At 36.3% G+C, this 12011-nt stretch overlaps 1 protein-coding gene across 1 annotated transcript in view; it reads left to right on the top strand.

The window, feature by feature from the left end:
• HMCN1 (hemicentin 1) overlaps positions 1-12011 on the top strand; it is a 498146-nt gene that overhangs the window by 344734 nt on the left and 141401 nt on the right. The window contains exons 43-46 of the mRNA XM_045983171.1: positions 4978-5100; positions 6078-6239; positions 7623-7904; positions 11451-11618. Of these exons, the coding sequence (XP_045839127.1) occupies positions 4978-5100; positions 6078-6239; positions 7623-7904; positions 11451-11618 (735 nt within the window). The remainder of the gene's footprint in view (positions 1-4977; positions 5101-6077; positions 6240-7622; positions 7905-11450; positions 11619-12011) is intronic.

The following is a 12011-nucleotide window of genomic DNA, read 5'->3' as shown; positions in this document are numbered from 1 at the left end:
AGCTGGTGTAAGGTGGTATCTCAATGTGGTTTTAACTGGAATCTCCCTGATGCCTAGTGATGATGAATGTTTTTTCATGTATCTGATACCATTTGTATGTCTTCATTGGAGAAGTGTCTGTTCATGTCTTCTGCCCATTTTTTGACATGATTATCTGTTTTGTGTGTGTTGAGTTTGAGAAGTTCTTTATAGATCCTGGATATCAACCTTTTGTCTGTACTGTCATTTGCAAATATCTTCTCCCATTCTGTGGGTTGCCCGTTTGTTTTGTTGACTGTTTCCTTTTCTGTGCAGAAGCTTTTGATCTTGATGAAGTCCCAAAAGTTCATTTTTGCTTTTGTTTCCTTTGCCTTTGGAGACATATCTTGAAAGAAGTTGCTGTGGCTAATATCGAAGAGGTTACTGCCTATGTTCTCCTCTAGGATTCTGATGGATTCCTGTCTCACGTTGAGGTCTTTTATCCATTTCGAGTTTTTCTTTGTGTACAGTGTAAGAGAATGGTCGAGTTTCATTCTACATATAGCTGTCTAATTTTCCCAGCACCATTTATTGAAGAGACTATCTTTTTTCCACTGTATATTTTTTCCTGCTTTGTTGAAGATTATTTGACCATATAGTTGAGGGTCCATATCTGGGCTCTCTACTCTGTTCCACTGGTCTATGTGTCTGTTTTTATGCCAGTACCATGCTGTCTTGGTGATCACAGCTTTGTAGTAAAGCTTGAAATCAGGTAACGTGATGCCGCCAGTTTTGTTCTTGTTTTTCAACATTTCCTTAGCAATTCGGGGTCTCTTCTGATTCCATACAAATTTTAGGATTATTTGCTCCAGCTCTTTGAAAAATACTGGTGGGATTTTTATCAGAATGGCATTAAAAGTATAGATTGCTCTAGACAGTATAGACATTTTAACAATGTTTATTCTTCCAATCTAAGAGCATGGAATGGTCATCTTTTTGTGTCTTCAATTTCTTTCATGAGTGTTCTATAGTTCCTCAGGTACAGATCCTTTACCTCTTTGGTTAGGTTTATTCACAGGTATCTTATGGTTCTTGGTGCTATAGTAAATGGAATCAATTCTCTAATTTCCCTTTCTGTGTTTTCATTGTTAGTGTATAAGAAAGCAACTGATTTCTGTACATTGACTTTGTATCCTGCCACATTACTGAATTGCTGTATGAGTTCTAGTAGTTTGGGGGTAGAGTCTTTTGGGTTTTCCATACAAAGTATCATGTCATCTGCTAAGAGAGAGAGAGTTTGACTTCTTCATTGCCAATTTGGATACCTTTTATTTCTCTTTGTTGTCTAATTGCTGTTGCTAGGACTTCTAATACTATGTTGAACAAGAGTGGTGAGAGTGGGCATCCTTGTCGTGTTCCTGATCTCAATGGGAAGGCTGTGAGCTTTTCTCCATTGAGGATATTTGCTGTGGGTCTTTCATAGATAGATTTTATGAAGTTCAGGAACATTCCCTCTATCCGTATACTTTGAAGCGTTTTAATTAGGAACGGATGCTAGATTTTGTCAAATGCTTTTTCTGCATCAATTGAGAGGACCATGTGGTTCTTCTCTCTTCTCTTATTGATTTGTTCTATCACATTTATTGATTTGCGAATTCAAAACCACATTTTTAAATTTGGTTTAAATTTTAAATTTAAACTAATTTTAAAATAAAAATAGGTAGAGGAAATAATTTGATTCCAATGGAGAGAAAATATGTTTTAAATCTTTAAAAGCATGTGTTTATGTAGAAAATAATTTGTTAATTATAAATCATTATCATTTTAAAAATTCTTAAGGAAGATTATGAGAAGTGCTATTATTCACCCTATAAAAGGATTAATTTACCTTTGTTTATTTTTTTTTAAAGATTTTATTTATTTATTTGGCAGAGATCACAAGTAGGCAGAGAGGCTGGCAGAGAGTGAGGAAGGGAAGCAGGCTCACCACTGAGCAGAGAGCCTGATGCAAGGCTCCATCCCAGCACCCTGGGATCATGACCTGAGCCGAAGGCAGAGGCTTTAATCCACTGAGCCACCCAGGCACCCCTAATTTACCTTTAAATAGTAAAATTTATTAGGTGGCAATTTGTTTACTGCATATTACTTACATATCATTAACATCTGTCTCTGCCTCCTCCCATCCCTATTATCCCTCCATTGCTCCTTCCCTTTCTTTCTCATTTCTTTCAAATGGGAAAAATATTTGTATAACTTCTGGTATAGACAAGACACTGAACTGGGTTTTGTCAAGTGAAGGTTGAAAAAAAGAAAAATTAGGAGGGATTATCAGTTAGAAAATGAGAAATTCATTTTTGCAATGCTGTATTGAAGATACCTGTAGAGTGGTCCATGTGATGCTGTCTACCATGCAGTCAGAAACAGAAGCCTATAATTTAGGAGACAGAGAGAAAAAGAGTTAAAATATAAAGTTAGAGACATGAGTATATATGTGGCAGTTGAGATTCCTTAGAGAATAAGAAGAATGTATACAGAAGAGTCCTGTAGAATGACTCTCACCAGGTAAGACAGAAAAAGACACAAATGAGAAACTGGAAGAAGCAGTGAAAGAAGTAGGGAAACACTTGTGTCATGAAAACTAAAGACGATGGTGTACCCAAAAGAAGAATATGGACAAGGAATAAGTTGGACATAGATGGATGGGTAGGCGAATGAATGAATAATGTCACATGTTGCAGAAAAGTGAAATTAGACATAAACTATAAAGTGCAATTTATAAATGAGACCAATGCCTCTTAAAGAAAATCAATTTAATAGTGGAAAGCAGAATACAGTAGATATAAGAATAAATGATAGGGGGAGAAAGTTGAGACATCAAAGATAGAATTACTCAAAAAATATTTATTTTTTTTGTGTTCCTCTGTGTTCTAGTCACTGTGCCTCATGTAGGCATAGAGAGGTTAATGAGAAAGGCAAAGACACTGGCCACACAGAACATATAGTCTGCTGCTGCAGAAATACCTTTACTTTAAATAGCCAATTAAAATTAAATCTCCTAAGAGATATCATAGAAGTATTTGTGGGAAGACATATCAGGGTTCATGACATCTAATTGGGATTTTAAGAATGAGTTGACATTAGCTCTCTAAAGAGGATGGAAGCATTACAGAGACCTGAAGAATACTGTCTGAATTCATTGAACCAAACTTCATTCACTATGGAGCCTGGTGTGGTAAAGTGGAGAATGAGAAGATTTTAGGTAGGAAAGGTTAAAGGGGATAGATTGAAAAGGACCTCTAAAACTTTTGAAGTATAGATCTGATTCTTAAAGCAATATGATACTGTTAAAAGGATTTAAAGAAGGACTGGGTTTTCAGATCTATATTTAGGGAATAAAACAAATAAACTATAGTAGTATTGAATTAACAAGATTAATTGATTACATGGAGAGGTATGAAAAGAAGAGTAAAGGATGGATGTTGGTGTGGGTTGGCCAGATGAGGTATGTGAACAGCAGTGTCCTTCCCTCAGTGAAAGAACAAAGGTGACTGAGTTCAGCTGTGGGCAAGTCAAGTTTGAAAGTGCCTCCGATGTATCCAGACTGAGATGTTTAGTAGTAAGATACAAAAATCTAGACCTCATGGAGTCTGCATTACAGATACAGATTTGCAAGTATTTGTGTCAGTGGAAGCCATGGGAGTAGAGGAAGGTGTAATTGAGGTTGGAGATGATACTTAAAGTAATGGCAATCTATGTAATTGTCATTTTCTTCTGCAGAACTTTCCATCTGTGGTATAGGAGATGACAGAGTAAACTGCAGGATTCATCCAGAGGAAAGGTGTTTCAAAATAGGAAGGACAGCAGTGCAAGGCAGTTGAGATTATTGGCAAAGAGTAGTTGAAATTATTGATCATGAAATCTAAGCTGGACAGAGAAGTCTGTAAACAAGGGTAGGCAGCTGGTTTGGGAGGTTTCTAAGAAGAAAAGACTTGAGACTCAATTAAGGTTGATAAAGTGAGAACTGGGAGTAATTGAGTGAAAGAAATACAAGGACAGAGCAGTAGGAGAAAAGTACTAGATAATCAATATGGTACAGAAAGGGAAGAGCAGATCAAGGAAGTGAGTACCCATGGTGGTTAGACTGGGCATACATACAGATATTGAGTTCATACAAAAGAATGCCAGGTCTCTGTGTGAAGGAGAAAGACAAAAACAAGTACCAAAGTTTTCAGTGAATAGAAAAAAATGGTGGGTTCACAGATGATGGTAAGGGGGAAAGAGAAGTAAATTGGGGGCATGAGGCTCAAAAGAGGAGGTCTTCACATGGGGCAGTTGAAGTTAAACAATCACTGGAAGTTATATTGAGGGGGAGGAGGATTCTCCCACTCCTCAACTCCCAGGAGCTTGGAAGAGCAAGTATCTGCCCCTGATAATATGGCCGCCAGAGAAGCAACTGGAGAGGAGACGTCAGCCAGCAAAGGTACACTTGGCCTCCTTGAGAGAAGCATGGGTAGTCAGCATTCACATAAACGTTCCAAAGAGAAACTAAAGAACAGTGGGGAGGCAGGCAGACTGTGCATTCTAGAATAGGTAACATACCCATTTCTTAGATCAAACCCCTGTGTCTCTCCTTTACCATCATGTTGTAAACCTGATATTTTCCAGTTCTGTTCAGCTGCTGAGACATCAAAACTGGCAGAGCAGAAATGATAGTTAAGTGTAAATTTGGTAGGTGCTTTAGCTTTTTTATGCAAAAAGTCCAATTATCTATAATACATTAGCTTCTGAATATTTTGTTAATTAAGTTTTTATCTGTGAAAATGGGAAGTTTGCTAATAGGTATTTATTCTATGTCTTACTATTCTATGACTTTTAAGTGGTATTGGTATGTCAACCTCAAGGGCTAATTATTCCCTTATGTCATTTGAGTGGGAACCTTTTTTAAAAAATGTAAAATGTTAAGGAAATTTTATGTAAAGTTGGTGTAATATAATATTTTTTCATTTTTTCATCTTTCAGTACCACCAAATATTTATGGTTCTGATGAACTTGCTCAACTTACAGTCATTGAAGGGAATCTCATTAGTTTATTGTGTGAATCAAGTGGTATTCCACCCCCAAATCTTGTTTGGAAGAAGAAAGGTCAGTTTTCATCCTCAACATTTATAAAATTAAATATAAATATTAAACGAATCTATATGTTGTTTGACAAACATGTCAGTTTATTAACCAACTTTCCTGGGGTTTGCATACTAAAATTCCAGATAGCATGATTGCTTTATATTAAATGTGTAGCACGTGGTAACTTCTATACTATCAATCTGAAAATCTTCAGTTTTGAAACTGTTCTCCAGAAAAAAATTAACTTTTCTGTATTAGCTGATTGCTTCATAACCTACTGCATTATATAGGGTGGATATAATGGTCAAGAATCCACCATTCAAAGAAATTTTTTATCATCCTGAGAATAAGTTTTAAAAATATTTTCTATAACATTTTTGCTGTATTTGTGACTGTTTTGCAATGTATGTTAAGATTGAATTTTGTGGTTGACCGAATTTTCAATTTGTTCATCAATAAATATTTATTTATATCCATTAAGTATCAGATAGATCATCTGTATTTTAGGTGATTTTCTTAAGATTTTATTTATTTATTTGAGAGACAGTGAGGGTGAGAGAGATCACAGAGGGAGAAGGAGAAGCAGACTTGCAACGATGAGGAGGGAGCCTGAGATAGGGCTCGACCCCAGGATCCTGGGATCACAACCTGAGCTGAAGGCAGAGTCTTAACTGGCTGAGCCACTTAGGCACCCAGTATTTTTAGTTGATTTTTAAAATAATTTTGTTTTACTGTTTTAAGATTTTACTTAATTTTTCTAAGTATGCTTTCAAATGCAATGTTGATTGAAAGAAAAATTTGCCGAAGACAATCTTGATAAATACCTACTTTCCCTCTGCCCCTCTTCTCCTTTCTTCTCCTCCTCCTTTTTGCATAGGATTATTTTACAGTGTCTTCTTTTATGTACTTGAACTAAGATGTAAATAAACGTACTCATCAGAGTGTGTACACAAAATGCCATATATTTTTGCTTCATATTCCTTTTGTTTTCTTTGCAGGCTTGCCAGTGCTGACTGATTCTGCAGGGCGAGTCAGAACTTTATCTGGAGGCAGACAGTTACAGATCTCAGTTGCGGGAAAATCTGATGCAGGGCTGTACACATGTGTGGCCTCGAATGTTGCTGGAACTGCAAAGAAAGACTACGATCTGCAAGTCTACAGTAAATTATTGATTAGCCAGACTTTCTTTTAATCTTTCTGTCTTTCCTTTTTGCTTTTTCTTTGTATCTTTGAGATACCTTCAAGGCAGTATGGCTATAATATACCTATCATAAGACTCGCAAATTTAAACTGCGTTGACATAAACAAAGAGCAGTTGCTTATTTCTGTCTGTTATTCATTTAGCGGCACAGCTGTGCACTGCATCAGCATGCTGATAGAAGACCCATCAATGTGGTTGTAATGTATTGGGGGCAGGAGAGTGGATGTGTGGAATGGGGAGAGATGGCGTTGTATCATAGGGTATATTTGCAAAATGTAAAAATACCTCATTTTAAAGAATATTTAATTCGTATAAGATTTTAAAGTGTTTTAAATGTTCACATTATCTCATTTAACCTTTACACAAACTATGATGTGAAACAAAATTATTGTCTCCATTTTGCATATGTAGTCATCGAAGCCGGGAGAGGTTCCCATGATTGACCAAAGTCACATGGTTGATTGTAGTAGGATTGGCACTAGCTGCCAAGATGGCTAATGCTGGCCCATGTTTCTTCCCCCCACGTACCTATGTATTAGGATTGGTCTAATTTTTTTTTTCTTAGAATAAATATCAGGTAAATTCAGCGGCAAAACTACAGAATAACTGGTGATCAGTGGGTTAGCAAATTAGAGACTTATTTTCTCACATAATGAGAAGCCTGAGGTTGGCGGTCACTGGAATTGATCAGAACCATACTCATATCAAGACAGGAGATGTAGGCTTCTCCTGCTCCTAGCTCTGTGGTCTCAAGATCATTGCTGCAACTGTGGTATCAAGTCCATATTGAAGGCAAAAGTAAGGATAAGAAGTGGTATGTTTTCCTTTCATCAGGACAGCAAAAAAATTCCCAACCCATTCCCCTCATCCCCCACGCTACCAAGCAGATCTTTATTTAGATTTTATAGGCCCAAATTGATTGAGAAACAGTCTCAGCTTTTCAACTCCTGTCGTGGAGGCTAGTGGGTAGGAGGAAGAAAGGAATTGATTGTGAGCGAGGTTATCATATCTATTTTAATGTTAATACTAGGAAGGCTTCTGTAAATTAGGGCTATGAAAGATAGGTTCAAGCCTTCATGTAACTTGTTAAAAATCAGGGAAAGTAGCAAACGTAGAACTCTTCTTACTGTGTTGATAGCTTTATTTCAAGCATGACCACATTTAGAAACATTGGAAAGGAATTCTGCCTCTCAGTGTAGCAATGCCATGTCAATTAGCCCTGGGCCTTTTCTTAGTACTTTATGTTTCAACATCAAAAATGAGTTTAACTTTGGCTGACAAAAATTCCTATGCAAGACTTGAAGCAGATATTTTCTACTTTACTTTTTTTTTTTTTTTCCAGTTCGACCAACTATATCCAATAGTGGCAGCCACCCTACTGAAATCACTGTTACTCGAGGGAAGAGTATTTCCTTGGAGTGTGAAGTGCAGGGTATTCCTCAGCCAAAAGTGACCTGGATGAAAGATGGCCGCCCTTTGACGAAGGGAAGGGGAATGGAAATATTGGATGAAGGTCGCATCCTTCAGCTGAAGAACGTTCATGTATCTGACACAGGCCGTTATGTGTGTGTTGCTGTGAATGTAGCAGGAATGACTGACAGAAAATATGACTTAAGTGTACATAGTAAGTATAAAGAAGCTCAATAAGTCTCTTCTCTGGCTATTATAATCTGTAGCATCCTGGATGGGAAACATAAGCCGTCAGTGTTGAGTCTTTTATTTATAGTCTGTGATTTTCTGCATATGCACCTTTTCTCTGGACCGGTCTCATCACTTATCCTTCTGTGCTTGACCTCCCATTTCTTCCCTTGCTGAAACAGGCATACATTAGATGTTCTTTCAGAAAAGCACATGGTAAAGTAGATTTAATTGTCTAATTGCCTTCTTCAAGTACTTTTGAACCAATGCTATCCCAAGTAATAGTCCTTGATTCTATGTTTTCCAAATTTACTGTCTTGGTTAGTATAAGCCTAGGTTCCTTAGAATTTACTGACTCAATGTCAGCTGCTCATGAGTTGTGCTGATGTCAGCTTTAATATTCCAATTAATAAGTCATAAATGTCAAAAGGAATAGATCAAGTGTACATGTACTCAAGGACAGTTATTCATATGCATATAATTTGAATTGCAATTTTAATTTTTTACTTTTTTAAAAAAATGCAGTTTATTTAAACTAAAAACAAAAACAAAAATAGTTTGCCCCCCACCCCCCATGGCTAACTGTTCTCTGTACCTATGAACTTGGTTGTACTTATTTGTTTGTTTGTTTTTATTGTTTTTGTTTTAATTTTTAGTTTTAGTATTTTTAAAGCTATTCAATACATTTTTTAAAAGATTTTATTTATTTATTTGACAGACAGAGATCACAGGTAGGCAGAGAGGCAGGCAGAGAGAGAGGAGGAAGCAGGCTCCCTGCTGAGCAGAGAGCCTGATGCGGGGCTCCATCCCAGGACCCTGGGATCATGACCTGAGCTGAAGGTAGAGGCTTTAACCCACTGAGCCACCCAGGCGCCCCTCAATATCATTTTTTATTACCTTCAAATACCCAACTTATAGTACATTATTAGTTGTTGATGTAGTGTTCAATGATTCATTCGTTACATATAACACCCAGTGCTCATCACAACACGTGCCTCCTTAATACCCATTTTTAGATTCCACTTCTAAGAGATCATGCAGTATTTATGTTTTTGTCTAACTTATCTCATTTAGCATAATACCCTTGAGATAATTCCATGTTGTTACAAATGGCAAGATTTCGTTCTTTTTTTTTTTTTAGTGGCTGAATAATAACCCATTGTATATATATCTTTTAATTCCTTTATCCTGTCATCCATCAATGGAATGGGTTGTTTCTATTGCTTGACTATTGTAAATAATCCTTCAATAAACATGGTGGGGGTGCATGTATCTTTTCAAGGCAGTGTTTTTGTTTTCTTCATATAAATACCTAGAAGTAAAATTGCTGAATCATATGGTGGTTCTAATTCTAATTTTTTGAGGAACCTCAAAAAAAACCAGAAAAACCTGTTTACCACAGTGGATTTACACATGTTTACCACATGGATTTACAGTTTCACCAACAGGGCTTTCTCTTCATCATCCCTTTGTTATTTTTTGTCTTTTTGATAATAGTCATTCAAACAGGTATGAGGTTATATCACATTGTGCTTTTTTTTTTTTTAAGATTTTATTTATTTTTTATTTGACAGATAGAGATCACAAGTTGGGAGAGAGGCAGGCAGAGAGAGAGAGAGAAGGAAGCAGGCTCCCTGCCAAGCAGAGAGCTCGATGCGGGGCTCGATCCCAGGACCCTGGGATCATGACCTGAGCGAAAGGCAGAGGCTTTAACCCACTGAGCCACCCAGGCGCCCCACATTGTGCTTTTGATTTGCATTCCCTGTTGATTAATAATGTTGAGTACATTTTCATGCACCTTTTAACCATCTGTATGGCTTTCTTGGAAAAATAATTTTTCATATCTTTGCCCATATTTAATTGATTGTTTTGGGTATTGAATTATATGGATTCTTTATATATTTTTTATATTAGCCCCATATCAGATATATGATTTGCAAGTATTTTCTCCCATTCAGTGGGTCGCCTTTTCATTTTGTTGATTGTTTCCTTTTCTGTGCAGAAGCTTTTTCTCTAATTTAGTGCCGAGAGTTATTTTTGCTTTTGTTGCTTTTTGTTTTTGGTGTCACATTAGAAAAATCATCTCCAAGACCTGTGTCAAAGAGCTTATGTTTTCTTCTAGGAGTTTTATGGTTTCATGTCTTATGTTCAAGCCTTTAATCCATTATTCATTTTTATGTGTGGTGTAAGATAATTGTCCAATTTCATTCTTTTGCCTTTGGCTATTCAATTTTCCCAGCACCATTCATTGAAGAGACTATCTTTCCCCCAGTAGATATGCCTGACTCCTTTGTTGTGAATTAATTGATCATGTATCAGTGGGTTTATTTCTGGGCTCTCTATTCTGTACCATTGATTTATATGTCTATTTTTATGCCAATACCATACTGTTTTAATTAATATAACTTAAGAAAATAGTTTGAAATTAAGGAACATGATGTCTCCCGCTTTGTTCTTTCTCAAGATTGCTCAAGATTGGGTCTTTTGTGGTTCCATATAAAGTTTAAGATTGTTTATTTCTATTTTTGTGGAAGATGCTTTTGGAATCTTGATAGGGATTGCATTACAACACATATTATTTTGAGTAGTATGGACATTTTGACAGTTTTATTCCCCAATCCTTTTATCTGTGCCTTCTTCAGTTTCTTTCATTATTGTCTTGTAGTCTTCAACATACAGGTCTTTCACTTCTATGGTTAATTTATTCCATGTATTTTATTCTTTTTGATGCAATTGTTTTCTTACTTTCACTTTCTGATATTTCATTATTGGTATATAGAAATGCAATAGACTTTGTGTATTAATTTTGTGTCCTGCAACTTTAATGAATTCATTTATTAGTTCTAACAGTTTTTGGATAGAATCTCTAGGAATTGCATTATTTTTAACTCATGAGGGCTTGAACTCACAACCTGAGGTCGAGACCTGAGCTGAAATCAAGAGTCAGATTGATTTCTGACTGAGCCATCCAGGTGCCCCTACAATTTTTAAATCTATAAAAACAATGATAAATTTCATAGACACAATCTTATAACTTGAATCCATGTAGGATATGCACAAAGTCCAGTATTAATATCCTGTAGTTTGAGGCAAATATGTGAGCCAAAGCTAACATACTCAGAATGTAAAAAAGAAAAAGTTTCAATATTAAGCATCTTTTTTTGTTTGATTGCGTCTAATTTTTAGGATTGGAATTACTTGTTAGAAAATTCTGCCTATAAGAAGGTCATGAGTCCATATTAGAGATTTATGAGAGGAGATGAGTGACTCATAGAAAATCATTCACCACCAATAAAATAACAATATGAAAGTCATTTACTGCTATGAGTGAGGAAGAAGCAACATTTTTATTTCCAGGAATGTCACACTAAAAATATTGCTACTTCTAAGAAGCCCGTTGTTGTGATTGCTTATTTTGCTTATGTTGACCAGGAAATGGAAGTTATCTTATTAACCATAGGCTGTTGAGGATTTGGTGTTTGATGTATATTAGCTAACATCTTTTCCTTTTCTTCTTTGTTCTGTCATACAGCCCCTCCAAGCATTGTAGGAAACCATGGGATACCTGAAAATATCAGTGTCGTGGAAAAGAACTCAGTGTCTCTGACTTGTGAAGCTTCAGGAATTCCCCTGCCTTCCATTACCTGGCTTAAAGATGGATGGCCTGTCAGCCTTAGCAGTTCTGTGAGAATTCTCTCAGGTATTAGAAATTTTCATACCCTGGCAATCTGGTTAGCTTCATATGGCCACAGTTTCCCCTTAATTTCTCTGTATTTCATTTTTTTCTTTTTGATCTAGTTGCTTACTCTAATGCTGATCATATTAAGAAAAAAATATTTAGAAGGACATCAGATGCTACATGAAAAGGAGGCAGGGAAATCTCCAGATATCTGTAGATTCTATTAATCTTGGCACTTGCTTATTACTTAAATCTTGAGGACATCAGAGCATTCATGCTTCAATGACTACCAACCCATCTGAAAAGTGAGGACAAAAAGAAGTGCTGAAATTGAAGCCAGAGTCCAGAACAAATTATATTACATGACAAATCGCCATTAACTAAGTATTTCATCTGCGTGAGCTTTGTATTTCC

Source organism: Meles meles, chromosome 17 (genome assembly GCF_922984935.1).
Source record: "Meles meles chromosome 17, mMelMel3.1 paternal haplotype, whole genome shotgun sequence".
NCBI lineage: Eukaryota > Metazoa > Chordata > Mammalia > Carnivora > Mustelidae > Meles > Meles meles.
The sequence above is the reverse complement of the archived record's forward strand: the minus strand, read 5'-3'. Positions and strand labels throughout refer to the sequence as shown.